This window comes from Neomonachus schauinslandi, chromosome X (assembly GCF_002201575.2).
Source record: "Neomonachus schauinslandi chromosome X, ASM220157v2, whole genome shotgun sequence".
Taxonomy (NCBI): domain Eukaryota; kingdom Metazoa; phylum Chordata; class Mammalia; order Carnivora; family Phocidae; genus Neomonachus; species Neomonachus schauinslandi.
In genome coordinates this window covers 122,114,175-122,141,428 of record NC_058419.1, presented here as the reverse complement: position 1 = coordinate 122,141,428, position 27,254 = coordinate 122,114,175, and the positions used below count along the sequence as shown (strand labels likewise).

At 44.5% G+C, this 27,254-nt stretch overlaps 1 protein-coding gene across 3 annotated transcripts in view; it reads left to right on the top strand.

The window, feature by feature from the left end:
• The window catches only part of STS (steroid sulfatase), a 142,360-nt gene that overhangs the window by 96,663 nt on the left and 18,443 nt on the right, over positions 1-27,254 (top strand). For all 3 annotated transcript variants that reach the window (XM_021679195.1, XM_021678538.1, XM_021679843.1), the window contains exon 7: positions 10,675-10,812. In XM_021679195.1, coding sequence (XP_021534870.1) covers positions 10,675-10,812 — 138 coding nt within the window. The remainder of the gene's footprint in view (positions 1-10,674; positions 10,813-27,254) is intronic.

Genomic DNA, 27,254 nt, shown 5'->3' with positions numbered 1-27,254 from the left:
GCAAATCCCATTGGCCCTCTGGAGGTCAGCTCTGCAAATCCCATTGGTCCACTAGAGGTCAGTTCTGCAAATCCCACTGACCCTCTGGAGGTCAACTCTGTAAATTCCATTGGCCCTCTAGAGGTCAGTTCTGCACATCCCATTGGCCCTCTGGAGGTCAGCTCTGCAAATCCCATTGGCCCTTTGGAGGTCAACTCTGCAAATCCCATTGGCCCTTTGGAGGTTAGTTCTGCAAATCCCATTGGCTCTCTAGAGGTCAGTTCTGCAGAGCCCATTGGCCTTCCGTCACCATCTGCTCAGCAGGATCAGTTATCTGTGCACTTGGGCGGCCTCCTGGCTTTGGAAAGTGAGACTCTTGGTGCCCACTGGACATGAGCTCCCCAAGCATGTTTATCAGGCTTTGTGCTCAGCACTTTCTAAAGAGTAAAGGATACAGTTCCTACCAGAGAGCCAAATAGTGTGTGGTTAAAGACATAGACACATTAGGGCCACCAGGGACATAAAGTTAGAACCATCTAATCATCTCTCTTCCCCTGTCTTGTATGGGTGGCACTCTTAAAGTTACTTGCTGTCTCTTCTTCCATGACTCTGACCCATTTGCCCACCCTTTGGACACGCTGCATAGTTGCTGTGCTCAGTCCCAGACTCTGCTCTCAACTGCCTTCATTCCAGGTGCTTTGTTCTAACAGATTCATCCTTATGTTCAACAGTGTATGCTTTTCTCCATTAACCAATTTTTGATGGTATGTGTGTGCTGCACGAATGCACATCTGGAAAGCTTCATGTAAATCACAGTATCAGAAAAACCCAATGACAAGGCAGGAAGAATAAAGGAAACATGTATGGTGCACATTTTCCTTTCTCTTCCATTCCTATGCGAGTTTCCAGTAAAACTGCATTTGTGGCAAAGTAGTCCATTTTCTGCAAAAAGGGGTTTTTGCATCCTTAGCCCAGGGGTGTAAAGACTACAGAGTAGGGGACGGAGAAACAAGGGAAAGGTCACCGGGGCAGGACCAAGGCACATCTGGCAATACCAACAAACATTTTGCTGTAATATGTAGCTGTAAATGCATTGTGTGGAATATTGATTCTGGTTCTCCAAATTAATTTAGTTCATAAATCATTAACCTCTGGGTTTCATAAACTCTGTAGGAGTGTTACCGTTTTTACAAAGCCCAAAGCTTAATTTCACGTTCTCGGGCTTCGACGGATATTATATTACCTTGAATTTACATCTCGAATTAAAAGGAATCGATTTTAATGCTGTTTGATAAATCCTTTCCATAAAGAAAATAACATCATAAATTATCCAGGAAATCAAGTCCCAATTAATTCAAACAGGATTAATAAAACATGTGGGCACATTTTAATAATACCAACGTTAGCTGCAGCCACCAGTGTGAGAATGAGAAACGTTTATTGACCAACAGTCCATAACCTGTGAAATCATTTGGTGATATTCTGGTAACTTATTGAAGCGTTGCACGTGGATTAATGAGTTTACGGGGAGGTATTTTTATCATGTGTCATTTACAGGTGAGAAAGTGAGGTTTTGAGGGGTGAAGTAGCTTGTGCGTGATTGCCCACCAGCCAGGATAGAGCGGCACCTCCATGAGCTGGAGGGATATCTGGACTCTTGAATACCTGTTGCTTTTAAGTCAGGACCCACTCAGGGCTCGTCAGAAGATCGGGTACGACGGTCCCCCATAGAGATTTATTCCACCTGCTTGAATTAGTGGAATCAGTGAATCAGATTCTGTGAAGTCGTGTGTTTAGAGCACAATGCATGGTGCCTGGCTTGCTCAAAATGCTCAACAAATACTACGATGACTACTTATTATTGTTTCCCAGATGTGTGAAACATCTTTGCTTGAAATGTGCATATTATGCCTCATAATCAATGTGACCTTCAGTTTACCAGGGTGCAGCTTCCCTGCAATGTCTGCCGAACTCCAGGGCAAAGCGCTGGCTTGATGGGGAAATCTCAAACTCTTGGAAATAGTTCATGGATGAGAATAAAGTCTGTGATGAAAAAGTAAACATGAATTCACACCATCTTTTAATATGATTGCTACTGTAGCTTCTACTTGAGATGGCCCGCTCTGGACCTGACACTCTCCAGAAGAGTCTGTCTGCCCAGAGCCTTGGTAGGAACAACTGAACTCTCCCCTAGGAGCTTGAGATCTCCCCGTCAAGCCAGCCCTTCACCCTGGAGTTCGGCAGACATTGCAGGGGAGCTGCACATAAGGAAACCTGAAGGTCACACTGATTAGGAGCAAAACCCAAGAGAGGAACTCGGTGTGGTGTGAGCCAGGGTGCCCAGGAGGGCTTGACTCTGTGATTTACGTGCAGGGTGTCCATGAAAGGAAACAGAATTTTTAATTGTGTACCTTCAGCTTTATGGATGGTAGAACCCAATGCCAAAAAACAAACAAAAAACCCAGTCCTAAAATAAAAGTGAGTGTGGATGGTGTGGTTGAGCATCACAATAACAATTCAACCTTGCACACCATGAGACAGCCTGGATAACTCCCCAGGGCAGGTTCAGCCGGTGGCCATTCAAAAGAGCAAAGGGCTGCCCCCAGAGCCCCCAAACCTTATTTTTTAGCAGACAGTAAAGTGCAGGAAGTACAATGGCATGGCCCGATCAAGAGTGGGAAGACCATATGCTCCCTCTGAGCAGTGCCCTTGAAAACAGTTCCCCACCAGTAGTTGGAGCCCCTGCTGCCCAGGTCAGCCCTGTGATGTTTAGGACCCTAGGGAAGCAGTGACCTCAAGCACGCACTCGGCGTGGCTTCCCCTGGCTCACAGGTGTGCCAGCGTTGGGTTTCCTCCCACACATGTGTGTGATTGCAGTGAACAGACACAGTGACACTGTTCTTCTGCGTGCATTTTCCTTGTTGACGCAGGAGAACACCGGTGAGCTCACCGGGAATGAGAACGAGCTGGAATTATTCAGATTATTTCCAGCCAATGCAATGCCCTGGGGGAAAAAAAAAAAAAAACCAACACAGGTTATTTTTAACCCAAGAAAATCTTGGAGTTGAGCCATGAAAGCACCCCAGATGGTGAGAGCAGATGCAGGTGCAGGGGATAAATCACACATTACAACTGTGATGAGGGCAGAGACAGGCTTAATGGAGGAAATCACAACATTATCATAACAACCAGGTACAGCACAAAATAAGGATGCATTTCCCAGAAACAAGGGGAGCTCAGACAAAAACTGACTGGAGCAAGAAGTTCCAGCAAAAGTGAGCAAAGGGTTATCTGTAGAAAAGCAACATTGAAATCCTCGGCTTTTCCATTTTCTAACTGCCCTAATAATCCCGAGTCTACGTTATTATGTTTCTTTCCTGGGTGTAAAAGTTAGGTGTGAAATTAAAACTGTATCCAAATCTCAATATTGTTGCAGTTCCTGAAATCCGTAAAATACCAACCGTATCCTTTTATTATATGTTAGTGTTTATTAAACATTTAGTCACATATAAGCTTTCTTCTAAAAGTATGGCCTTCAGACAGGTGTCATTGAGGAGTGTTTTAGAAGTTCTGAAGGCCCCAGATGTACTGAATCAGAGTCTTCATGTTAACGTGGTTCCCAAGGTGATCGATCAGCCCATTAAAAGTGGAAGAACGCTAATGTGTGGTATGAATGCGCTAGGGAACCTATGTTCTAAATACAAGGTCTTGATTATTAGTCTTCATCACCCAGAGGAACGAAAAACAAAATACCTACATTAATGACTAAAGCAGCCTAATCACTGTCTTGCTGTCACATTGGGTTACTTTCCCATAGCTTTTTGCAAAAATGATGAGTGATGTCTTCTAAACATGTTTTGAGTGAAATTTTCATGTTCCCTTGGGAGATGTGAAAGTCAGTGAGGTAATGAAAGGGTGATCCCCACGTTAATGGATATGGTGAGTCTGATTGAATCGAAATCAAACAAGATCTGGCACTGGGCGTGTCCATGGATATGTCACCCATGGCGGCCAGGGAGGGAGTTATCCTTCTATTAAAGGCCTTGGGAGGGATGGTCCCCGGCTCCTCCAAAATCCACGTCTTCATCCTGGAAGATTTTGATGTTCGGAGCCTCCTTAGACCTTCACGTACAGGCACCATGAGAATAATCGAGACCCAGACTGCATTTCAGGCAGTAGCTGTGTTAGATCCGAGTCTAGTAAGGCAGAACGCCACAACGTCCATTTACCTTTTACAATATTTTGCTTGCTCTTCTCTAAAAATACCCTCACAAAACAAAAGTCATAACAAAGAACATCAACTCTCCCCTCCACACCACGGAAGCCAGCGCATCATATTCGTATCTCTGGTGACTTAAGGAGGGTAGATAAAGGGCGCCTGGGTGGCTCAGTTGGTTAAGAGACTGCCTTCGGCTCAGGTCATGATCCTGGAGTCCCGGGATCGAGTCCCGCATCGGGCTCCCTGCTCGGCGGGGAGTCTGCTTCTCCCTCTGACCCTCCCCCTTCTCATGTGTTCTCTCTCATTCTCTCTCTCTCAAATAAATAAATAAAATCTTTAAAAAAAAAAAAGGAGGGCAGATAAATAATCCAATCCCAGGAATTTTATTTTTGCTCATATACTGTTTTTTTATGTGTAAGCTTTTGAACTTGATTTTATACTGTAGATAACTCATAGGCTTTCCAGTGCCCCATCTGGGGGAATCTCTGAGGTCCATGTCATAGAGAAGATCAGGACCAAAGTTTTGGAAATCTTGTTTCGGAAGGAAGTACTAGGTCAGGTTTACCTGAATTCAATGGGCATTGCTTCCAACCGGAGATAAAATAAATCTATCTGTACATTGGCTGATATGTCCTGATACATGGGATGTTGGCTATACTTCTAGTCCTACATAAGCCAAGAAAGAATTGCCTCTTTAGGGCCACTGACAGATTTCTCTGTGCCAGTCAATGATGGATTTGGGAGAGCACGAGGACACAGGTTAAAGCCAGCTTTCTAGACCAATTCTAAGCATTGCACATGCCCGATGGAGAGTCCCACCACTAGGGGCTATAATTAGCTACTCTCGTTTATTTATCTTCAGCTTCCAACCCCAGGAGGATTATTTCAGTCCCACCATTAACCTGTTGATCAGATAAAACACTTACTAAAATAGTTTTAGGGGGCCTTTTTAGGGTTTCTTTGTGTTCCCTGGAGTCATGTTGAGTAGGTGGAAATTTTCTTAATTATTCATGTTTTGTGGCTGCTTGAGACATTTTTTTCCTTAATGAGCACAGTGCTTCCAAAAGGGTAAATAGTTACTTCACAGCATTTTGCTCCAATATTTTGTCTGAGCTGACCTACCTCGTAGGAGAAAAGAGAAAGCCAAATCAGCTGAAATCACAAGTCTTCAATTAGGCAAGCCCATTTTTTAAGCCCATTGTAAGAGCTAGGGTGCATTGAGCAATCATAGTGGGACCAGTCTTGGGCTGTTTGGGATGAAATTCTCCTCCTTCGGTGCCTCCTGGCAACACTTTAACTATTTTACATTATTATCTCTGACTTAGAAACAAAGAAGCCCACTGAGCACTCTGGGGACCTAGGATTCAAACCAGGTCTGGTCCTATTAGAAGCCAGGAGGCAGAGCTTGAGTACTTAGTTCTGTTTGATAGCTTCTTTCTTGAGCAAAACGTAGAATTTGGCATGTGCATCGGGAAGCCTTCTGTCTCCTGCATGGAGTGCCACGGCCTGATTCTCAATAGCGGCTTACCACTTGTTTGTAGAATGAATAAATGGAATGAAGGAACTCTGTTGAATTTAGGCTTCCTCCGGAAGCCACATTCACACCTGGAGAAGGAAGGAGCCACATTTGTATATTTCCAAGTTGTGTCCCTTCAGTGTACAAAACTCTGGTCTGAAGTTCTTGTTTTTTTGATAAGCTCACTCTTGTCCCCAGTTAAATAACAAAGTGCTCCTGAAATGGCTTATTTTCTGTATTTGTTTCATTCAGGGAACAATGCGCGAAAGCTTTGGAAATAACACATTTCATTTATAAGCTATCCTGCAGCCCACCATCGGTAATTCAGAACTCTCATCCTGTATGAATTGGTATCATTACACCTTGAGAACCTTACTGAAAAATAATATTTGTGGACCTCTGACTTGCAGCACACTGCTCTGAAAACAAGAATAATACACCAGCATTTGTTCTCATGGGAGATTTCCGTTCAGAATTTTTAGGAGAGAAATATGTTAGACCTTTATGGGATCAATCTTATGAAAATTTAAACAGTTAATGGACTCTGGGCTTTACAAATGAGATTCTGGCATAAGACCTAAACTGTATGGGATCCAGAGTGCATCTTTTGTTGAAGAAAGAACACAAAGGAAATCAGAAATCTGACAGTTTCTGCACACATTAGGCCAAATACTCTATGGTTTGTAGATGCATGGTGACCTCAGCTAGATTCCCTTGTATTAATCCCAGCCCAGCTGTATAGGGCATTTTGATGAAAAAGATGAAGTCATCACTCTAGGCAATGAATGAGAAAAATTGATGGGGACAAAGTGAATATCTTTTTTTTTTTTTTTTTTAAAGATTTTATTTATTTATTTGACAGAGACAGAGACAGCGAGAGCAGGAACACAAGCAGGGGGAGTGGGAGAGGGAGAAGCAGGCTTCCTGCTGAGCCGGGAGCCCGATGTGGGACTCGATCCCAGGACCCTGGGATCATGACCTGAGCCGAAGGCAGTCGCTTAACCAACTGAGCCACCCAGGCGCCCCACAAAGTGAATATCTTAACATGGTCATTTGGAGTACTGGGATTTGGAGGAAATGCCCCCGGGGAAGGGGGGGGGGCATGTTGGGATGGGGAAAGATATAGTATGTATTTCAGTAGAAGGAGTCCGGGTAGTAGGTGCCACCACAGGATCATCTGGACATGGAAAGAGCCTGCCGGGGAAATGGTAAAAAGGACTTGTACCTAGCTTGAACAAAGAAAACGGGTCTCCAGGAGGCTCTGAGGCCCCAGCCCTCAGCACAAAGCCCATGTTCAGTAGGTGCTTCCTAATACGTGGTTGAATATGTGGATGAGGGAGTCTTGGGTGGGACACTGTATCTGAAAAGGTGCTTTTTAAAAAGTAGCAGGCTATTTTTTGAGCAGTTTTAAGTTCACAGAAAAATTGAGTAGTAAGTACAGTTTTCATATTATCCCTTTCTTTTACACACAGTTCCCCTTAGAATATCTTGAAATAGTGCAGTACATTTTTTGCAGTTGATGAACCAGTGCTGATACATTGTTATCGACTAAACGTCATAGTTTACAGTAAGGTTCACTGTTGGAATCCTGCATTCTGTGGAGTTGGACTGAGGTATAATGACATGTGCCCGCCATTATGGTATCAGACAGAATACTTTCATTGCCCTAAAAAGTCCCCTGTGCTGCCTATTCACCGCCCTCTCCCTTCCCCGTCTAAGGCTGTGGCAAACACTGATCTGTTTACTGTCTGCATAGTTTTGCTTTTTCCAGCACATCGCGTAGTTGGAATCCTATAGTATGTGCATTTCCAGATTGGCTTCTTTCACCAGACAACAGGCATTTCAAGTTCCTCCATGTCTTTTCATGGCTAGATGGCTCATTTCTTTTTAGCATGCATAATATTCCACTGGTGGACTGTAGTTTTTCCAGTCTCCTACTAAAGGACATCTTGTTTGTTTCCAAGGTTTTGACGATTATAAATAAAACTGCTATAAATATTTGTGTGCAGGTTTTGTGTCCATACAAATTATCATGGATGGCACATTTAAAACAAAGTTTCTTGGGGCGCCTGGGTGGCTCAGTTGGTTAAGCGACTGCCTTCGGCTCAGGGCATGATCCTGGAGTCCTGGGATCGAGTCCCGCATCAGGCTCCCTGCTTAGCAGGGAGTCTGCTTCTCCCTCTGACCCTCCCCCCTCTCATGCTCTCTCTATCTCATTCTCTCTCTCAAATAAATAAATAAAATCTTTTAAAAAAATTTTTAAAAAAATAATAAAAAGTTTCTTACATGAAAGGTGAATTATATTTGAAATGGAGGTGCATGGTTGCACACCCTTTTGCAAAATACTAATTACAACACAAGGAAGTAAAATCTTCAGTCCTCTGCTAACTGCTTAGTCTGTATTATTTTACTTAGAAACTGTTGTATGAGTCAAAAGGGGCATTTTTCCTTCAAAGTATAAGTGGGGGTTATATTGTCTTATTTCTGCTCCCTACTTTAACTCATTAAACTAATTACCATATTCAGAATGATACAGCTTAAATTAGTGTTAGAGCCAAATATCCCCAAGCACACAGGTGATTTGCTTTGCTGTACCAAATAACACCACAATCAACGTCTGCCTGATAATGATTTATCATGGGAGACAAATCTAAAATGGCCCTCATGCATCTTATTCCTTGGTTCTGAGTCTGGCATTTATGTATATGGTGTGGCTTCTTGGAATGTTTATTATATGAGTTAAAAAATTGAGAAAGATTGAACATACCATAGCCGGTGGCATTGGCAATCAAATAGCAAAAATATGTCTTGTAACAGATGACTTGGGTTTTGCTTTTGCTTCAGAAGTCATCCGTGCCACCTCTGTGGAGAGTTGACTCTGCAGCCCCTGTCCTCCTTTTCTGGACCACATAGGTAAAGGTGCAGCCCCAAAGCAGAGGGCTTGTACCCACCGGGGCATGACCTATGTGCCGGGTAGGATGTGCTCATATTCACTTACTATCCCTGCTGCAAGGGATACCTGGCGTCCTTATAAAATTTCAATTGCTGTGGGTTATCCTGCAGTAATGAAATGGTCCCCCTCCCAAATTTGGTTCCCATGTCTAGACTAATGATGCCACACCTACAGCAAGAGTCTATGAAAAGGTTTATTACTCACATAATGAGGCTTTCTGGGGGTGGGGGAGCAAGGTTGCTCCCAGGCTGGTCTGAAAATAGGTTGAGAGCGATGGGAAAGGAGAATGATTGACCTTCCATGGTGGGAGGAGGCAGTGACTGGGTGGGGCATTCAGGCAGGGACTGGCATAGCTTGAATCTCCCACATCACTGCAGGGGGCAGCACCCAGGCTTTCTTATTAGCTCATTGGGCACAAGTCAAATAAGGACTGGCGAGGCTTAAGAGCTCTTCGCAGTCAAGCATCAAAAGTGGAGTCAGACCCTAACACCTCAATCAGAGTATAAGTGCATGCGTTAACTTATGAAATTAAACCGGCAGCATATGAGTATATGGTTCTCTGTGGAGATTACAAATTGTGTTCCTCTAGTTTGACCCTCATTTACTTCTGATCTGACAGCTGACAGCAACGTCCTAATCAGATCATCCATATTTCAACCCCTTCTGTCTTCAAGCAGCATCTATTTTTTTTCTTACGGAAAATTTAGGCATAAAAGAAAGTAGACAGAAAAGTGCAGTAAACTTGCATGTGTCCCTGATGTGCATTGAACAGCCGTGAGCTCATGCCTAATCTTGTTTAATCTATACCCCATCCTCCCTTCCCTTCTTCCTCTACTAATTTGAAGAAGACAAGCGGCTATGATACCATTTTATCCAGGAGTATTTCAGTAGGTGTCTCTATTTTTCTCCCCTTATATGTTGTTTAGTGCTCTGTGATTCTCACTGAATCCATCCAGTTAACTATGTAAGGTTTTCGAATCTGGCCTTTGGAATAAGGTTTAACCCTTACTTCCTGGCTCTTCAACTTCCTAACTTAGTGTGAGCTTGAGCAGGTCACTGTCCTTACAGAGTGCAGTTCCTCCCATCTGAGAAAGGAAGCCTACACTGTTTACTCACAGGGTTTCAAGTGTCTGAATAAGAGAGTGTGTAATAGTCATTTGCGGGCAGAGACTGCTCAGTAGATGGTACCTGTTACTCTTACTGCTTTTGTCGAAACTGTGATTGTGTTGAAGCATTGCTATGTGGGCGGGTAGTATACAATCTTAGGTGTGGGGAATAAGATGTGACAAGAAAAAGGAAAGTAGAAGGAAAAGGATTCTCTCCCTCCCTCTGCCCCTTCCTCCACCCTCGCTTTCTCTCTCTCTCAAAAATAAATAAGTCTTTAAAAAAAAAAAAAGAAGAACATTGATGGTTTGGTGTTTTGCACTGAATAAGGGAAACTGGTAGACTTCTTTTTTTTTTTTTTAAAGATTTTATTTATTTATTTGAGAGAGAGAGAATGAGAGACAGAGAGCGTGAGAGGGAAGAGGGTCAGAGGGAGAAGCAGACCCCCCGCCGAGCAGGGAGCCCGATGCGGGACTCGATCCAGGGACTCCAGGATCATGACCTGAGCCGAAGGCAGTCGCTTAACCAACTGAGCCACCCAGGCGCCCCACTGGTAGACTTCTTTATATCTTCAGAACCCATTGCACCTTCCTCTAAGTGGGTCATGCTCTCAGGGCCTGATTTTCCAGAATGCTTTCTCATGTCTCTGTACAGAACCACTCCATAATGCCTAGAGTTTCAAATGGTGCTTCTAGGTGACACTTGGTTCAATGACTAAACCTTCTAAGAACCCTGCCACAAATGGGCTTTCTGATTGCATTGCATCCCTCTTGGCATCAATGTGGGTTAGCTGCCGTGTACGGGAGCATTTCCTTCCCATCTTCAGAGAAGTCAAGAGCAAATGATCTCCCTTTCTTTTGTAAAGATGGAACTGTATTAAAATTGAACATCTCTCCCCTTCAGGGCAGATCTTGAATGTTCTCGATGAGTTGAAACTGGCTAATAACACCCTCGTCTACTTCACCTCGGATCAAGGAGCCCATGTGGAAGAGGTGAGCACCAAGGGAGAAGTCCACGGAGGCAGTAACGGAATCTATAAAGGTGAGGAATCTGCCGACACCGGTAAGCTCTGGCCTCCCAGCTCACCTGTTGGGCACTTTGCCTTGATCTTTGAGCTTTGATGTCGTCCCTCTGCTACTTCGCAGTATACAGGACCTGACTGCGTTGCAGGCGTTGACCAGGGAAGTGACCATGTTGCCGTTTCTGTTAACGGTCCCCACGGAGGTTAAAAGCACACTTTGTAGGTCAGGACATTGGAATGAAGGCATGTTCACCCAGGGTAAACTCAGCCTCTATACTGGAGGTCTGAAGTCTGAGATGGGTCTCACTGGTCTAAAATCAGGGTGACAGCAGGGCTGTGTCATTCTGCAGGCTCTGGGGAAGCAGTTGATTTCCTGTCTTTTGCAGCTCTGGAGGCCACCTGCGTTCTTTGGCTGGTGACCTCTTCTTTCGTCTTTAAAGCCAAGAGTGCACAAGTCTTTGGTCCTCCCTTCCTCTCTCTCTCTGACCTCTGTTTCCATAGTGTCATCTCCCTCACTCACTTACTCTAACATATGGTTCCCGAAGGACGGCTATGATTCTACTTGTCCTACCCAGTCATGCAGCTGATTTTCCCTTTTCGGGGTTCTTAATCACATCTTCGAAGTTCTTTTGCTGTGGACGGTCTCAGAGGCACCAGTTCTGGAGGATGAGGCTGTGCCCCTCTTTGGGAGATGGTTATTCTGCCGACCTCGATGTGCAGTAGCGTTTCGGGCTCATGCCTCATTCCCGACACAACCTCAGCTAAGCCACCGCCAAAACCGATCAGACTAGTCGTTGGGGATGTGAGGTAGTCCAAAGTAGATCAGACCCAGCCACTGATCCCAGGTTGCTTGTAGCGTGCACACACGGTGAATACAAGACATACGTATCTCATTGCGATAAAAGGCGACCCATTCCACAGACTTAGATGACAGGCCCACAGGGGCATATCTGTGCTAAGGGTTAGGACACCCACCCGAATCTGCGGTGGCTGTGGGTTTTTGCACCATGGGGCAGGATGAGTGGAGGTGACCATGGTGACTCATCGTGTCCCAGGTAGTGGGGACCACCTCCCTAAGACAACAAGATGTGTAACACCCAGGAAAGCAGGTGACTGTAAAATTTCCCTAGCCTAAGGTGAAAAAGTGCTTGATTGCCCTTTTATATTCTCTCATATGGGTGTTTCAGAGATTCCCAGGGACGCAGGGAATCTGAGTTTACCTCCAAAGATATGAAAGGATAATAAATAGGATGCTTTGGTCCATTAATTGGTTTAGAAATATTGATGGGCTGTGCATCTGGCCCTGGGCCTGACACAAAAATAAATATAAAATGTGGTCTGTGCCCTGGAGGAACTCAGGGTCAGCCGGTGGTTGGGTGGGTGGGTGACTGAGTGTGTGGAATCAGGAAACCAAGACCGTGGAATTTAGTAAAGGCATCAATATTTATAGGCACAAGAAATAGTGGTGCATACGACAAGGAGAGCCTCAGGAGGCCCAGGGGCCCCGGAAATGTTTGCAAAGTTGGCAAGCCTGGAAGAAGTTAGCCACGGTGCGTGCTTGCTCTCTTGTTCTGCGTCTAGCTCTGCGCATACCCAATACTGTAGCACTGGGGGGTGAGAAACAGCACCCGGCTTGTCCCGCAACGAGAAGGAGTTGGATCGCTCTGCGTCACAGAGCAGCGAGGCAGAGAGGTGGAGAGAGGGTAGTGTGTTATCTGTCCCAAACATGCCTACCATGTACTTCTCTTTACACTTTCATATGTGTGTCTGCCGTCCTGTTTGGAGCACCTCGGGGCAGGGACCTTGCTCACACGTTTGTTTCCCTGGAACCTCGGACAGAAAGATTCCTGTTGAGTGCCCATCTGGATGACCTTCATAGGATGTGCACGGCCCTTTCCTTTGCTTGCCGTTGTTACCTCGGCAGAGCGCGGCACACAAATGCTGTTTGACGCGGGTCGGGTGAATGACCCGTCGTGTTTCCTCGGCGCAGGACTAACCATCCCCGGCAGCCCCTCTTCCGACCAGGCCTCCCTCTGTTCATCCTCTTATTTTAGTGTAGGGAGAAGTGAAAACTTCTACTCCCGTAGATTAAGATTAGGTGTATCGCCGTATTTCAGCGAGGTTATGGCCTGTGTAGAGAGAGTCGTTTTTATTTCATTTTAGAGATGACAGCGTCTCTAAGGATGGAGTGATGGGTTGTATTGCATGCACGCATTCAGCCTTTTATTTATTCTTCCGCTGAAGGCCTGCGACGTTCCAAAGTAGGTAAGCAGCTGCCGGTGAGACACATACGTAAATCACAGTAACAGAAGCGGTTACAAAGTAATACGTGATTTAAGAAAGTCACATTATGACTGCCGTGAAGCGCGTCGGTTCAGGGAGATGACCAGATGACCCCCGGCTGATGGATCTTGGGATGCGTGAGGAGCAAGACGAGATGGGTTTAGCATTTCGCTGTGACAGTTGACTCTCGTGGAGATATGAGTGGTGTGGGTTGGAAAGAGAGTGTCAGGGGTCCCGAAGGATGGTCGCAAGCCAGGGTTATCATAGAACCCTAACAGCATGTCAGGAGCTACTCCCTGAGTTTCTTTTTTAAGAGGAACATATTGGATGTGTGAGCAGTGTTTTGCTATTTCGCTTGAGTGCTAGAAATACCACCAGACTATGACGCTGTGTTAATATCTCAGCCACGTTGCTGTGGCAAGGCATTATCCCTTTGTCAGATCGAGGTGGAATCAGGCTTACAGGGCAACATTGTTAAAAGGCGGCTGCCCTAAAAGGAAGATATGGTTTCCTTCTAGCTGTAGGAGATGACCAAAGACTCTTCTCAATGTCACATCTCGTTTTGTAAAGCTGCCAACTCCAGCACGCTCGTACACAGAGGAATCGCGCTGTTTAAACTCCCTGATCAAAAGAGCATCTTTTTCTGAACAGTTAATGATTTTTAGTCTCAATCAAAACCTCTCGGAAAGATCTTTAGCGTATGAGTGAGTGCTTCTACCATATTACCCAGTCAAATCGACTTGCCTAATGGAATCTGCGGGTGAATTGGATAGAATGGCTACAGTTAAATCATCCTTCTCCAGAATTCAACACGATCTTCCTTTTAATCGTAGGGACAGAAGATCCCTGCGGTAGTCTTCATTTTAAAAAAATAATGTAATATTATAGGGGTGAAGGAATAGTGATACCATTAATACTTTCTCTCATTTTTTTTTTTTGAAGGAAATGTGTTTGCAGCATGAATCTCCTGTTTAGATTTAGAGAAGGGTAAAACGTGTTGGTCAAAAGGCATCAAAGGAAATTGAGAGATAGAAGTAGGGTCCAGTGTGGACTTTGAATATGACCCTAGTGAAATTGTAGCAGTCTTGGCAATGTCTTCATCCTAAAAGATCCTGTTACATTTACTTCTGAGAATCTCCTAAATCAATTTTCCTTCCACGTCCATGTGTTCTGAATGATTGTGTCAACCTAATAAACCTAGCCCACCAAGTAACAATCCATGTTCCCACATAAGAATTCAGGAAGCATTGCCTCCATTAGTGCTTTTAGTTAATCTGACAGCGTTCCCATACTGAGCTGTTAGGATTTTCGCCAAGAGCAAGATAAATAAATGAACAACAAAATGTCAGAACGTTTACACTGGCCTGTGACCACATATAGCGGTTAAATGTAAAAATTCCAGCAGGGCTGTTAAAATATTGAAAATGTGCACATTGCTAATTTGAGAGCGGGGATTAGGAATCGGTGCTTTTAAAGGAACAGAGGATGTATGATCTCCATGCGATCCTGAACTGTCTCTGGGACGCACAAGTCCTGGCTCTCAGTTTGTGTAAATGTTCCCTGGGCAGGTGTTGGGTCGGTGGTGGAGGAGTCCTCAGAAGGCTCTCTTCATTCTGCACACTCATCTGGACCACAGCTCAAGGCAATAGTCCTATAAATAGTGTTTCTCCCATGGAAGGAGCGGCTGGCCCCACTCTGCGTCACCTGATGTCTAAGTCAATGTTTGAAGCTCTTAGAACGCTTCTTGTAGAGATGGGTGTAAGCAAACTCTTGGAAGCTTCTGCTCAACCATCAGTGCCGGCTCTTCCTACTCCGTTGACCTACCTCTCAAAGGTGGGGACCTCTGGGGCTCTGCCTTGAGTCCCCTCACTTCTTTACCTACACACTCATGCTCTGTGATCGCACCTTCCTGATTCTTCTTTGTTGTCAGTTCACTCTCCACCCAGGCACCTGGATGAGCTTTAATACACATGCTCTCACTGTACCGTGCTGAGTTTCCTAGAGCAGCCACAAAGTGGATGGCTTACGAACAACAGAAGGTTGTTCTGTCTCACTTCCAGACACCAGAAGTCCTAAATCAAGGGATCAGCAGGACCATGCTCCTTCTGAAGGCTTTACTGGAGGATCCTTCCTTGCCTTCTGCTGGTCGCTGGCAATCCTTGGCTTCCCATAGCCTGTGGACGCATCACTCCAGTCTCTGTCTCCTCTGACTTCTCAACTGTTCTTCCTTTCTTAAAACACTCTACTATATTCCCACCCACTGAGAATGAAATGTGAGGTCTGCACCTTGGCGGTACACAGTCCTACCATGACATAGAGCTGCTTTATCTTCCTCATGCCTGTCTGCTTTTTTCTGGGGTCCCCCAGCATTTTAATCTTGTTTTCACCGTAGGGCCTCTCCATTGGCAGTTCCTTCTGGCGGGAAGCTCGTCCCCTGGTCTTTGCATTGATTTGATCTTTCATTCCCGTGTGGCCTCTGTAAGATCTCCCTGGAGATCTCCCTCAATCAGAACTCAACATACCAACTTAGTAAAATTTCTTGTGCATCTGATATGTTGTCTGTTTATAATTTTGTGCTCATGATCTGTCTCCCTTCTTATAATGTAAACCCCATGGGAGCGGGGATCTGGGGTGCCTTATTCACCTCTCTGTCTCTTTGCTACAATAACCACATTGTAGGTGTTCAGTAGATACTTGCTGAATGAATAGTGAACATGTCCCAGATTTTTCTTCCTTCTGCTCCTGGTACCATACCTGAGTATCTCCCCCTTTCTCCCCTAAAATACCCTCTTTTTGCTGGGACCAGAATAACTTCCCTAAGATTTTCTTATAGTCGCGTTTAGAGTTTTCTGCCTCTTTCTCAGAGCAGAAAAGTCCCTGTAGTGTTGGAAAGAGAATGGTTAGATTAGCTCTGGCTTCATTTCCATTCCTCTCTCCAATCAAGGTCATCCTGAAGGAGGCTCTCCCCCCACCTCCCTTTTACTCTGCCTAAACGCGAGTAATAAATGTCAATGGGATGGGTAAATTAACTCTATCGACAGCGTCTGCATAAGCATGGGGGTGGTGGAAATCCTATTTTCCCGAGCCGTTCAGGAACGTAGACTTCCCCCACGTGCAGAAAAAGGCTTTCCAAATTCCCTGACGCCCGCGTCTGAGGCCCTCCCATTTCTGGCATCTCTCCTTTACCTTAAGTGCGGATTCCAAAAGCAACCAATTTGGCTCCTGTCTGGGCGGCTTATGAGTTGCTTCTTATACTCCCTGAATTTGGCGTATCGTGCCCTCATGCAGTAACACAACTTTCAGAGAGCAGTGGATGCTTTTGTTGGAGGAAAAAAAAAAAAAAAAACAGAAAAACAAGACCAAACAGCAAGAGGGTCTGGGAGTTTAACCTTCTAAGGTGGTTATGCAACATGTAGGTTCTGACTTCAGATTTTGACAGATATTTTCATCAGCTTCCCCAGAGTAGGCAAAGTAGTCCTGTCTTGGTGGTGTGGGTATTTAGTGTGCCGGGAGGCATCTGCAGCCTTTTCACCTTTGAAAGAAGATCGCATTCTGTCTTCATTTCTGAGTGTGCTCATTCAGTTACATTCGAGCAACAAGCACTCGTATATTGACTCTGTACAGTATGCTAAGCGTGGGGCTAGCTTCTAGGGCATGAAGGCCAAGGAGACAGGGTCCCTGAGCTCTTGTAGCTCATATTCTAATGCTGAGATGCAGATCTACAGAGATAGTTTAGAATAACGAACTAAGGGAACTCTTAGGAATGGATGCTTAGAGGTAGTCAGCCCAACCTGGACTTCTGAGAGCCTCCCAGGGAGAGATGACCTTTTGCAGGCTGATGTTTTTAAGTGCTGGCAAGGAGAGGAAAAGTGAGGAATTCATTCTAGGTGGGAGTGAGATGCTTACGGTGAGCAGAAAAGTAGCTTGGCATTGCTAGAGATGGAAGACTAAACCAGGAGTGTCAGGGGATGTGGCTCATGAGATACCCCACATCCAAGTTAATATGTCCAATAGGGATGTGTTAAAAATAACTATTGCCAGGGTGCCTGGGTGGCTCAGTTGATTAAGCGACTGTCTTTGGCTCAGGTCATGATCCTGGAGTCCCGGGATCGAGTCCCGCATCGGGCTCCCTGCTCGGCGGGGAGTCTGCTTCTCCCTCTGACCCTCCTCCCTCTCATGCTCTCTGTCTCTCATTCTCTCTCAAATAAATAAATAAAATCTTAAAAAAAAAATTAAAAAAAAATAACTATTGCCATTTGGGTAGTTAAAATTGTGTGTGAAGAATATCGCCCAAATCCAGTATAAGGAAAGGGTAGACGCATGCAAATAATAAACTGAGGAATGACTGTGTATCCAGTCCCTCATCTTTAGAGCTGGAATAATATGGTTGTTATTAGAGGAATATCATGAAGAACTTTTGTGAGGATTAACAAGTCAGTGCATGCAAAGTGTTGGCAAATGTACTCAGTACATGCAAGGCATTACTGTCATCCGTGAGAATACAAGATCTGTGACGACATACGTGTTGTTTTACTCACTTCTGTATCCACAGGACCTACAACAGTGCCTCACTTCTGACTGAATACATAAGTGGAAAAAAAATTCTTGAGCTTGGGTTCGAAGGATACATAGTTTGAGTAGGTGAAGATGGGACTGGAAGACCTTGGTAAATCCACTGCTGTTTGTTGATTGTGGAGACAAGGAAAGACATCCATGATGGGTCTTGTGTTTTTGGCTTACGTGGTTGTGTAGGTAGATGGACATTCTCTTGATGAATTGAGACTCATGGGCAGAGAGCTATATTCGGTTGGCAGGTGGGGAGGTGTATGAGATTGTTTGGTGTAAGAAGAGAGTCAAGGACCACGCCCTGAGGTACTCTTACCTAAAAGGTGATGTGGACAATGATGATATCATAAAGGCAATGTTGACAGAGTGATTTGGGAAATAAGAAGAAAACTAGGAGAAGAGAAGATTCAGGGAAAAGCATGAATGGTGAGTGGTGCTAAAATGGCCAGTAAGATGAGGACACAGGTCCATTTCATTTATTACCCACATGATGCTCACAAGTATATTTTTAGTGGAGAGGTGTGGGGACAGAGGCTGGACGGATGGAAGGGTGGGGGAAGGGGAAAAAATTCTCACGTTCTTTTAAGAAATTTTCTGTGCAGGGAGGCAGGCTGTTAAAAGCAGGACTTGGTCGTGGGAAAGGTTGGAGCATATGTGATAATCAGGGGTAAACTTCCGTAGAGAGCTAACGTACAAGGCATCACTGAGAAGCTCCAACTGCTGAGAAGATCAAGATTTATGGGGAACAGATACATTTTTCGTTGACAGCTGGTGTCTTACTGGGGAGATGTCAACTCAAGTCAGAGTTTATACGGGGGTCAGTGTTTGGGCAAGAATATGATGGACAATGGTGTATTACATGATCGGAGCCAATAGTCACAACCACATAGATAGGATAAGTTTAGCAAGCACCCCGAACACTGCCATGCCATTTGGAACGATTGGGACTGTCCCCTTAAGCAGAGAAGAGACCTGCCGAATGATCAACATCTTAGTGCCGTGACAGAAGGATTTCATTGCACTGTTTTCATTTGGTAGAATGTATGGCCGTGATACCACAAGGTTAAATACCGCAGTTTGGGCCCATGGTTGCAGAATCCATATCGGGGGCAGGGTTCGTGGTTGGAGGATGGGTGTTTGGTTTACTCACGTTTGAGCCGGAGCAGGTGCAAGTGATGTGGTCTACTGTGGTCTGTGCGGAGGGAGTCTGAGGTTGCATGGCGGCAAAGTGCAGGACAGTGGGAAGGATATGGTGGTGGTATATAAACTGAGCTCTGGGCAGGCGGGGAGTTGGGGTATTTCATGGTAATGAGCTCCTTTTCCTGGATGACATGCAAGGTGAGGCTCTCTTCTGAGTTTGGTAAGACTCTGGAGGAGAGAACTTTTGGAATGCAGTTGATGAGGGAAGTGAAAAGTCCTAGCAATGTTAACGGACAAACAGAACGTTGGAAATAAGAATTTCTCATCACACTCATCTACAGGAGAGCCCTTTTTTTCCCCAGCCATACTGTTCACTGATTCATCCATTATTTCATTCATTCAAGAAATAGATTGGCCACTATAATTTGGAAAGGATGATGCTGTGGACGTCAGTTGATTAAGTGCTGAATTAGTTTGTTTTCAAGTGCTTGTGGTCCTGCTGGGATGATGAGATATGCACAGAATTGATCGTCATGATTGTCAGGCATCCCATAAACAAGGAACTGGAAACATACGAAGGAAATGGACAGTAGGAAAACGTCGCCTGCAGTGGTGGCCATTGGGGGCTTAATTCAATAGGAGGGGCATCATGTTGTCCAGGCTTTCAAGGATGTGTAGAATCATTTGGGGGTTGGCAGAGCAGACATCCAGATACAGAACTTTCCAGAAGGCAAGATGGGACAAGCTGTTTCCTGCAGCACTAAAGTGAGACTTAGCTCAACCAAGGTGTGACGGTGCAGAGGTGGATCAGTCCCAGGACATGGTTCGCTTTACATTCCCGGGGAAGATACGTGCTTTAGTTTTTCGACTCGCAGGAGATAATAAGAAGGTGCTCAGCTGAGTGAAGAAATGCATTGTGAGTAGAAGCCTCACTGACATTTCCACTCAATACTATAGGATTTAATATCGTGGAATAAGGTTTGCTTGCTGCACTCACCTGACAGCACAATCTAAATTCAGTAACTCAGGGCAGGGCTTAGGCAACTGTGGTGTTAGGGATCCACAAATGGAGCCCGATGCCTGATTTTGTAAATAAAGTTTTATTGAAACACAGCCACACTCATTCCTTGATGTGATGTCTCAAAATATGACAGCAGAGGATGAGTGTTGGGAAAGCAATTATGTTGACTGACTCCTACACAGACGAGTTAGCAGTTTGAGGTCATGTTCCTTAAGGAATTACTCTTTTCAAACTGTGTCAATTCATTTTAAGTGTGTTTTCCAAAGTTTTACCCCTCTTTGAGCACTGACATCAGGAGACTGTTGCTCTTTATTTTGCCATCAGAATAGGTTGATAGAACGCAGATCATTATTCTATCGTATCTCCCGTCTGGCATGAATAAATCAAGGAAAGAGTAAAATACAGCATCTTGGGTGAGAAAGCATTGAATGCAAATTGCACCCTTTGGGGTTTGCATCAATCCAGAGAAATCATGTTATGCAGACATGGAGATGCCCAAGAGGAGAAAAATGGCCAAGAATGTATTTCATAAAACTCTGCACCCTGATCAAGCATTAGAATGACTGTCCTATACTCTTGCCACTGAAAGTGATTTGACCTGCCAGGTGGCAGCATTAGAAAGGACAAAAATTGAAGCCTGGTTCAGAAGCAGCTGTTCCTGACAACAGTCTGGTAATAAATGGTAGAATTTTCTCTGCACTTGCTTGGAGAGACTGACGAGCTCAGCCATCATACCTCTGTGACTTCCCATCATGGCAAAGGACCATCTAGATGAGAGACATGTGACTTTGACAATTACTTGACCAGATTTTAAATTTAGACCTTGCTTCTTTTCTTTGCTCATACATTTTCAGAAAAAAAAAAAAATCCAGATTTCTTACCCTGTTTTTCTTTATTTCTCTTGTAAGCTGCCTCCAACTTTCCTGCACTTAATTCTCCTTCACGACTTAAATCAAGACTCTGTTGAGTCAGGGCGGGCGTTCTAGGGACCCTCCTGTGCTGTTGACTCCCAGTCAGAGGGATCTGTGGGGTCATGTGAGTTGTCCTTGGGGACTTGGAGTTTCTGTGGGGTGAGATCCTTGTTCATACAGTTGAGATCCAGTTCGTACAGTTCATACATCCTACAAAGCTCACATTTATTTGTGTTCCCTGTGGGATTCTGAGAATCAGGAAAAGCTAGGGTTCAGTAGCCCCGATTTTGGAGCTCTAGTTGGTTCTGTCGCTTGCTTGCCATGTCCTGTTGGCCAGAGATTTGCCAGCTGTGGAATGGGGTACCTACCTTACAGAGGGCGGTGGGGAAGGAATGAGTTAATATCTGCAAGGAGCTTGAATCGTTCCTGGAACATGGGGCACTCCATCATTTTCCTGGTCGTTGTTAGTCGTTGCTTAATAAATACTTGCCAAATGAATGGAGTTCAGCATTCGAGCTCCTGTGAACTTCATTCGGGGACAACCATAGCAACCATAGCAGTTCCTGGGAGAGCAGAAGTGTGTACTGCCCTTTTTAAGTCCGACGGGTGCATTTTGCACATAGCCCTTTCCAGGGAATGAGGAATGAGACTCAAAGCTACACCATCTGACAAGTAAGGATATTTGCTCATGAACACATGCCTGGAAATGTGTGATCATACTTTATCAAACATGTTGTTCCCTGGGGAGAGTGTGCACGGATGTGTTTATCATCTGTTAAACAGTTTTTAAATTTTTTTTTTTTTTTTACCATTGCTTTTGTAAAAAAAACCACTCCTTTTACAGCTTTAGAAAATTGGGTGAGATTCTGTTTATTGATATATTTCTCTAGTTTCTGAATATAAATTCGTAACTGTAAGATGAGAGACTTAGGTTATACACGGTGGGTTCGTATTTTCATACAAGGTGTAAGAGTTCGTCCCGAGTATGATGGTTTGTCTTCCGAAAAGTAGCTGGGGATGACACTGTACCTGGTCCTGCCACCCTGTACATGCAAGTGGTCAGTGGATGGCTGGGTTTGGGGGCTGCACCACACTGGATCCCAAGGAAATCCTGTGCCTTCCTTGAGGGTGCTCTGAGCATTGCACTTGAGCACAGGTAAGCCCCTTCCCTGCACCCACATAGAACTCTTTCCGCCAGGGGGCTCTTCGTGGCTTGGAACTCTCTGGGGGATCTTGAATCTTTGGCAGGGTGTGACGTCTTGAGGGTCTCTCGAGGAGTTTTGTTTTGTTTTCCAAGTGGTTATACATCTCAGAGACTTCTCTTCCATCACCCAGAGGTCTGGGACCTCAGCAAATTTCCTAGAGCAGAACAGATCCCTGATGTCGGATTCATGATAGATACGTACCTCGGACGAGCCTGTGGATTCCTGTGGCGCCATCTACATTGTGTGTGTGTGCGTGCACATGTGCACACGCCTATATAAGTGGATAGGCATTTACAGAAATGGTAAGAGAGATGGAAAAACCATTCCGTTTTCTTATGATGAGATTGAGTCATATTTACAAAATAAAAGCAAGTATTTCCATTGCTGGTTTTTTCAGCTTTTTAAAACTAGTAAAAATTGTACACAGTTAAGATACACAATTCAAAATTGGGGATGTGTATACATTGTGAAATGATCAGCACAATCAAGTTATTTAACTTAGCTGATACTTCACATAGTTACCATTTTTGTCTTCTATTTGTTGTTGTTGTTGTAGTGAGAACACTTGAGATCTACTTTCTCAGCGTAGGTCATGTATACAATGTGACAATGCGGTTTGGTTAACTTGTAGTTCCTTGTTGCACGTTCAATCCCAGAACTGACTCTTCTTGCATAACTGAAACCTTGTACCTTTGACCAGTATCCCCCCAATTCCCCAACCCCCTGCTGGTGGCAATCGCCAGTCTACTGTCTCCTTCCCTGAGTTTGACTAGTCTCCATTCCTCACGTACGTGAGATCATGCAGTATTCATCGTTCTGGTGTCTGGTGTATTTTACTGAGCATAGTGCTCTCCAGGTTCACCCATGTCGTTTCCAATGGCAGGACTTCCTTCTTGCCTATGCCTGCAATTCCACTGTGTGTGTGTCTATATAATCCCACATTTTTTCTATGCATTCATCTGGGACATTTACTTCCATATCTTGGCTGTTGTGACAAAAGGTAAGTGTCGGTGAGGATGTGGAGAAAAGGGGACCCTCGTGCACTCTTGGTGGGGATGCAAAGTGGTGCAGCCGCTGTGGAAAACAGATGGAGGTTCCTCAAGAGACTGTGATCCTGCAATTCCAGTTCTGGGTACATATCCAAAGGAAATGAGGTCAGAATCTTGAAGAGACATCTGTGCCCATGTTCACGGCAGTGCTATTCTAAGACACGGAGACTCTAGCCAAGGCATGGGAGGTTTGGCACGTCTCAGGCCCGCTCACATGCGGATTTGGAGCTAGTTGTCCCTTTGCCTTCACCTGGGGAGCCCCGGGAAACCATCCTTGGGACATTGCCTTTCTCCTTAAAGAGTACATCTGTTGACTCTTGGGAACATAAAAGAATGTGCTCAGTGTCCCAGTTTTTCTTAAGCCTGTGGTTCAGAGTTGTCTTTCTGAATTTCTAAATCCAGCCCACCTGTGGCCCTCTTCCAACGTTATACAGGCAAGACAGCACCAACTCTCTCTTGCACCAGAGGTGAAATTGTATTGAGGAATTGTGCAAATTCACAGACTTTGGTTTTGAACAAAGCTTTGTATCTGCGCTCTAGCTCACTAGATCAGTGACCTTCAGTACGTAATTTTGCTCAGCCCCCTCAGGTGTATGTATAGATAGCCTCCATCTATAAATTGGACAGTAAAGGTAGCACCACTGTGGGGTAGGTGTAATGATTTAATGAGATGAAATGCATATTCTCGGCCATCATATTTTTCTTCTATAGATGGGGACTCATAGTAGTGCCCTTGTTAGGGAGATGTAAGGATTTAGTTAATGAAATGCACATCATAGTCCATATCACATCGTACGTGATCAGTTAAATTTAGCCATTAGAAACAGCACATATAGGGCACCTGGGTGGCTCAGTCAATTAAGCGAATGACTTCGGCTCAGGTCGTGGTCTCAGGGTCGTGGAATCGAGCTCCGTGTCGGGCTCCCCACTCAGCCTGGAGTCTGCTTGTCCCTCTCCCTCTGCCGCTCTCCACCACTTTCTCTCTTTCTCAAATAAATAAAATCTTTAAAACATTTTTAAAAAACAGTACATATAAAACCCCGTGAAGCAATCCATATCGTTTTCCCTGATGTCATCTAGAGAACGCAAGTATTTAATCAACTGGGGAACACACATATATCATCTCTGTGTATTTAGTATGGTTTTTACTTTGGAATCAGTATAGATTGACAGAATTACAAATATTAAAGATAGTTTCTGCTTTCCCTGTACCCAGCTTCCTCCAGCATTAACCTTCTGCATAACCACTGTTACCTGTCAAGAAATTAACATTGGAACATCACCTTTTTTTTTTTTTTTTTAAAGATTTTATTTATTCATTTGAGAGACAATGAGATAGAGAGCATGAGAGGGGGGAAGGTCAGAGGGAGAAGCAGACTCCCTGCCAAGCAGGGAGCCCGATGCGGGACTCGATCCCGGGACTCCAGGATCATGACCTGAGCCGAAGGCAGTCGCTTAACCAACTGAGCCACCCAGGCGCCCATGGAACATCACCTTTAACTGAACTATATATTTTCCACTAATGTGCTTTTTCGTTTCAGGATCCAATCTGCAACGCCACATTGCACCTAGATGATACATTTTTAAAGGATTCTTTTTCATTATTGTGGTATTTCGGTCTACCTTCTTCTTTATTTATGTTAACCAGTGGGGCAATAAATATATACTGTAGCCATTAATTAAACAAGATCTTTATGTTATGTAGCAAACTTCCTTTGTTGTTCTTAAATTAAGTGAAGTTCTACGAACTTGATCTAGTAGGACAGTCATGTGCGTATTCTATCAGCTTGATCCCAAAGAAGGATAAACATCTGAAAATTATATGAGGTTTATCTAGAAGGATAGTCTTGTATGTATTGATCTCGTTGAAGAATAAACACATGAAAGTTCTCTGAGCTTAATCCCATAGACGGAAAAACAAATGAAAATCCTGTGAGGTTCATCAAGAAGGATAGCAGGTACGTATTCTGTGAGTTTGAACTTGAAGAAGAGTAAGAGTTAAGTCTATGAGTTTGATCTAGTAGAATAGATTTTTTTAAAAATTCCATGAGTTTAATCTAGTAGAATAATAGGTGAAAATTTTATGAGGCTTATGTGGTAAAAGGAAGGCATGTGCATATCCTGTGAGCTAAATCTTACAGAAGGAAAAACATGAAAAATCTGTGAGTTTGATCCAGTAGGACAAGCAGCTAAAAATATTACGAGGTTCGTCTAGTAGAAGTATTCGCATGTGCATAATCTGTGAGATTGATCTCAAAGAATAAACAGATGGAAGTCTATGGGCTTGATCTAGTAGATGGATAAGCAAGTTTAAATTCTGTAAGCTTGATCTAGTAGAAGGATACATAGATGAAAGTCTATGAACTTGGTCTAGTAGAAGGATAAGCAAATTTAAATTCTGTGAGTGTGGATAAGCAGGTGAAAATCCCATTATCTTGATCTGGTAAAAAGGGTAAACAGGTGCACATTCTGAGTTTGACTGAGTAGAAGGATAAGCAGGTGAAATGCCGTGAGCCTCATCTACTATACGAATAAGCAGGTGAAAGTTCTATGTACTTGATGTCACAGAAGGATAATCAGACTAATTCACAGGTTGTGATTCCTCCTGTAGCTCAGTCACCTGTTGACAACTTGAATAAATTATGGCAAAGTGTTTGAACTTCCCTATTCTTTGATGTGATATCTGTGATGCAAGAGTAACAGTATTTGTCAGATAATTACCTTAAGATCATGTTGAAAAGATTTAGTGCGATACTTTTAACTTCTCGTGGAGGCCGTTCTAGAAACTGCAGACTATAATATGAATTTATGTGTGAATTTTCCCTGATGTCTGTGCGTACAAAACATTTAGTGCCTGAAGTTTTAAGATCTTGTTTATAAGAGGAGTTCAGGCTGTAATCGTGAGCTACAGTTCATTCTGCAATGGTCAGAAATCAGTGTACCATCATCAAAAACCAGCATGACAAAGTGAAGCTTTGCTTCAAGATCCCTTGAACCTCTGTCTCCAGCAATCCATTTTTTAAGTTTCGATGGCATTTGCATCCTTTGTTAACCATGCCTCGTATTCATGCTTTCTCTCCTTGCTATGCATCTGCGTTGTCCTTCAACTCTCTTCATCTCACTCTTTATTTCATTCTTTTTTCTAAAGTCTGAAAAGGTATTTTCAAGGAGCTGAACATCCATTCTCTCCCTTGTTTCCAGCCTGACATCCCATGGTTATTATTCCTGTGGTGTTCAGCTGTGCTCAGTGCATTTTAAAGCTGTGGGGAAGGACTTTCTGGGAAACCTCTGGTTTTACCTCTGTCTGTGTGCTTCCTGCATGGCCTGGGGGGACGCAGCCCTGGGCTCTCTGAGCCCCGTGGTGGCAAGCCGCTGTCTGTGTCCCTCCAGACACATCCATTGCAGGCCTTGGAGAGCATCTTGTCTGCAGAGCCACTCCCACTGGAGCTAGCTGACCACACCATGCTCTCCCCAAACCCCTATGCTGTTCTGTGTACTTAGAGTCAAGTGACCTCATATGGACAAAGCTCATTCCCTCAACGAAATGGTAAGAGCTGTCCTGCTAGTAAAGTACTAGCATTGACGGAGGGCGCCTGGGTGGCTCAGTCGGTTAAGCGACTGCCTTCGGCTCAGGTCATGATCCCAGGGTCCTGGGATCGAGTCCCACATCAGGCTCCCTGCTCTGCAGGAAGCCTGCTTCTGCCTCTCCCACTCCCCCTGCTTGTGTTCCCTCTCTCGCTGTCTCTCTCTCTGCCAAATAAATAAATAAAATCTTAAAAAAAAAAAAAAGTACTAGCATTGACGGAAAGGGCCATATCGGGTGCTGCTGTACTTCTGTTCTAGACACTGGACGTGGCATTTGCGATAATTCTACCTAATACTCAACCGGATGTGTTGGGGATGTGAGGCACGGATGCTGGCGTTTTCTTTTCCTATGGCTGCCCTGAAAATTATCGCAAATTCGGTCACTCGGAACAACACAGATTGATTAGTTTATAGTTCCGGAGTGCAGGTGTCCAAAATGGGTCCACCTGCGCTAAAATCAAGGTGTTGACAGAGCTGTGTGCCTCTGTGAAGGCTCCAGGGGAGAAGGTGTTTCCGTGCCTTTTCCAGCATCTAGAGGCACCTGTATTCCTTGGTGTGGGGCACCTTCCTCCATCTTCAGGGCCCGCTGCATAGCATCAGCCAGCCTCTCTCTCTGCCCTGATTCTGAGTCTCCTGCTTCCCTCCTCCCCTTATAAGGACCCTTGTGATCATGCTGGACCCACTCAGATAACCCAGGGTCAT